Source organism: Geospiza fortis, unplaced genomic scaffold, assembly GCF_000277835.1.
Source record: "Geospiza fortis unplaced genomic scaffold, GeoFor_1.0 scaffold29, whole genome shotgun sequence".
In the NCBI taxonomy this organism is placed as follows: domain Eukaryota; kingdom Metazoa; phylum Chordata; class Aves; order Passeriformes; family Thraupidae; genus Geospiza; species Geospiza fortis.
This window is the reverse complement of record NW_005054349.1, coordinates 754,736-758,706: the sequence shown is the minus strand read 5'-3', so window position 1 is coordinate 758,706 and position 3,971 is coordinate 754,736. Positions and strand designations below refer to the sequence as shown.

Genomic DNA, 3,971 nt, shown 5'->3' with positions numbered 1-3,971 from the left:
CCGGCCCGGGGCGCTCCGCCCGCAGCAGGAACGGCTCCGTCATTGCTCCCACAGGCAGGAAAGCCGCGGCACGGAGCGGGCCCCGCACGGATCCGTGCCCGGGGATGCTGACAGCATCCTCGGGTCAGTCATGCAGCCGGCTCGAGTAAAGGTAGCAGAGCACTTGGGAGTTCGGCTCTGGCTCCGGGGGAAGTGAAAGGCTCGGATTAGCAGTGCTGTGTGTCCTGGCGTTTTGTTGCATGACTTTTCCTTTAAGGGGCGGCAGGAAGTCAGTAAGTTCAGCACCTGTATAAGGACTCCCGCCTCAGTCTGCAGTGCTCAGAAAGAAACTTTTTTCTGGATAATGCTTTGTTTCTTAAAATTTATTTTATTTTTTTTAATTTCTTGATTTCCAACCTCATGGATGCCCCAGTGAACTGCAGGGAAGAATAGTGTCTGAAAACGGAGTTGCTGAAATTGGCGGAAATGTTAAAATACCACTAAATGTGTCAGAATGAGATATTCAGTTATTAGGCAGTAACTGTGATCCTTTCAGTGCATGTCCTTTCTTGTGCTTTATTAGCCCAGTTTGTCTGCATTGATTAAATCAGGGCTCTCTGTTGGTTCTAGTTAAATGTGCATTTAAAAGTTGCTGAACTGGCCTCAAGGTGTCCGTGTCTGTCCTGGGAAGGGGGATGTGGTGAGCGGGCTGTGGTCAGTGGGACAGTGAACAGCAGTGAAGTGCTGCCAGCTGCCTGATTCAGTGGGACTGTGCTGGGAGCTTTCTGCCTTTCCTGGTGTGCTGCAGAGGCTTTAGAGGGTTTTTCAGGTGTTTTGTTGCATAACCCCAGGCTTATCAAGCGCACAGGATTCTTTTTAGACTTTCAAAGGATAAGATAAAGCATAAGGCAAGATCCTTTATCCTTTTGTCTTTGCTTTCTTTAATATATTGTGGGAAAGGGTTTTTTGCAGCAGTGCTTCCAGTATCATTAGAGATCAGTTTTTAGGAAACTTATCTACACTTCAGCCCTGAGAAAAACTAAAATTGTTACAATGATTTAAAAAGATACAATCCCTACAGGAATGTTATACTGAGGAATTACTGGTCTATGTGGGTTTTTTTTTTTTCCTAACATTTCATCCTTTCCCTTAAGTCTCTAAGAGGGCACAGGACATGGCTTGTTGGTGTCTGTCTTTCTTACAAGCTTATTTCTTGTGTTCATTTTTTCCCATGCTTGGAATACATTAGCTGTCCTTTGCAAAGCTGTCCTTCCTGTTTTGTAAGTAAGTTTTGTAAGTGCCGACCTTGATCCTGTATGTATAAGATCAGCTGAAAAATCCCCAAATGCTTTCTAAACTGAATGGAAATGCAATCATCTGCCCTGGAAACTGAGGGTGAAACTCAGCTGTTTCACTTTTGAGGTGAAATACCAAGGAGCAGGAGGGATACAATGGCGTGTGTGGGGCTGTCCCTGGGGTGCAGGAGGGCAGTGCTGTGGTGTCCTGGTGTGTGTGTGGTGTGGATCAGGTTGGCATCCTGCAGCAGAGGTGTCCCTGGGTGCAGGAGGGCAGTCCCTGGTGTGTGTGCTGTGGCATCCTGCAGCCAGAGGTGTCCAGGGCCATCCCTGCTCCCAGCCAGGCTGGTCCCTGTGAGCTGGGCTTGTCTCCTGCCCCTGCTCCCCCTCCTGCAGCTTTCCTGTCCTGCCCAGGGGCTCCTGGGGCTGACATTCAAAGCCTGCAGGTTTTCCCATGGGCAGCTGGGTTTGGACGCCCAGGCTGTTCCTCCAGGGACATTGCTCTGCACCCAGAGGGTGCCTGTTGAAAAGGGCTTGAAGGAGAGGCCAAAGCTCCAAGTGCAGCAGGGCCAAAGGGACAGGGGATGAAGGGATAATGATGTCAGACCGAGGGAGGATGAATTTCTGGCTGGCTGTTCTCAAAGACATCCCTGCAGCATTTTCCAGGAGAGGGCCAAGGTAGGAGCCCCAGGTTCACAGGGGAGGCATTCTGTGCTGCCCAGGGCTGGAGCAGGAGCACAGCACCAGGGCCTGGAGCCAGCACCAATGTCTCTGTTATTTGGTGGTTTGCTGTTGTTTCCAGGGCCAAGTCTTTGTCCCTGGCAGCACTCTTGTTGACTTCCAAAGGGTATGAGTTTGTCATTTCATTCACAACCTTTCTTTTTCTGCTCGTACCTAAAATAACAGCAGATCAATATATTGGATTTATGTGGCTTATATGATCCTAAAACTCACTGTCCATTTCTCAGGGAAGCTGTGGGCAGTGGAAACCACAACCTGCCCCTTCCTACACAAGAAAACAGAGTAAATGAGTGACAGTGCAGCTCAGGGATGCCAGAGCTCAGGTGTAAATCCTCTTTTAAACAGCACTAATGTATGTTTGTGGGATGATCTTTGTTTTGAGGGCATGGATGAAGTGCCCTGCAGTGCAAAGTACTCAAACATGTTCATTATTCTCACCCTTGGCGTAGAGGTTACTATCATGTTTCATGGAGGAGGATGCTATAAGGAGGAGAGAAATGTGACCTGGCCTGGCAGGATCTCAGAGCAAATCATGTCTTAATTAACTCAAGGCTTTGCATCATGTGCTTATCCATAATTTAATGATGCAACTTCTACGTTCTTAAAAATTCTTTTTCATTCTCAAGAACCCTTTTCACAGATCTATTTAAAAATGCACCTGCTAACCATATGCTTGAAAAAAGGCTCCAGCAGTGTAGACAGGAAATTCCAAATTCTTGCCACAAATTAAATGTTGCTTGGTAATTACCAAGGACAAGACGAGTGTGCTTCATGCAGTTATGGGATGATTAGCAAGTTTGGCAATAAATTTTGCTTCCTCAATCTGTCATTCCTCTCAATGTTCCAGCCCTCTGCTCCCTGCTGAGTTTTAATTTCACTCCCCAAGTTATAATGATGAACAGTATCTGTATTATTAAAGTTTATAACAAGTGTGCCTCCAAGGAGCAGGGCTGACCTCCTGCCTGCTCCAAAGGGAGGTGGGGCTGGACAGCCCTGCTGCAGTTCCATCCCATATCTCTGAACCATTCCCAGCATCTGAACCTGCTGCAGTTCCATCCCATTTCTCTGAACCATTCCCAGCATCTCCCTCCTGTTGTATTTGCAGGGATGCCCTGTGGCAGGAGGGAATGATGAATCTGACTCCATGTTCTCAGAAGGCTAATTTATTATTTGATGATACTATAATATATTAATGAATACTAAACTAAGCTATATTAAAGAATACAGAAAGGATACTTGCAGAATACTAAAAAGATAATAATGAAAACTCGTGACTCTCTGCAGAGTCCTGATACAGCTTGGCCCTGATTGGCCAAAGAGTGAAAACAACTCACAGCAGAATGCAATGGAACAATCACCTGTGGGTAAACAGTCTCCAAACACACTCCAAAGGAGCAAAACACAGGAGAAGCAAATGAGATAATTGTTGTTTTCCTTTTCCTCTGAGGCTTCTCAGCTTCCCGGGGAAAAATCCTGGGCAAAGGGATTTTTCAGAAAATGGGAACACCCTCCTGTTTTGAAAATAAGAAAACCTCCTAAAACGGAATGATTCCCCCTGTTTTCAGTGCGTTGGGAGCTGCTGCAGGGGCTGCCACTGCCCAGGGTGAGTGCTGTCTGCGTTTCCTTGCAGGCATCCTTCCCAGGGAACCTGCACTTGGTGATGGTCCTGCGGCCCACGGGCTTCTTCCAGCGCACCTTCACCGACATCGGCTTCCGTTTCAGCCAGGAGGATTTCCTGCTCAAGTTACCGGTATGGAGCAGCCTGGGCATGGCTGTGTGTGCTCAGAGCTGTGTGTGCACTGCCGTGTGTGCTCAGAGCTGTGTGTGTGCTCAGAGCTGTGTGTGTGCTCAGAGCTGTGTGTGTGCTCAGAGCTGTGTGTGTGCTCAGAGCTGTGTGTGTGCTCAGAGCTGTGTGTGTGCTCAGAGCTGTGTGTGTGCTCAGAGCTGTGTGTGTGC

General features: G+C 47.8%; 1 protein-coding gene across 1 annotated transcript in view; it reads left to right on the top strand.

Moving 5' to 3' along the window:
* The window catches only part of MCF2 (MCF.2 cell line derived transforming sequence), a 42,820-nt gene that overhangs the window by 9,155 nt on the left and 29,694 nt on the right, over nucleotides 1-3,971 (top strand). Inside the window, exon 4 of the mRNA XM_031058815.1 lies at nucleotides 3,646-3,765. Within this exon, the coding sequence (XP_030914675.1) occupies nucleotides 3,646-3,765 (120 nt within the window). The remainder of the gene's footprint in view (nucleotides 1-3,645; nucleotides 3,766-3,971) is intronic.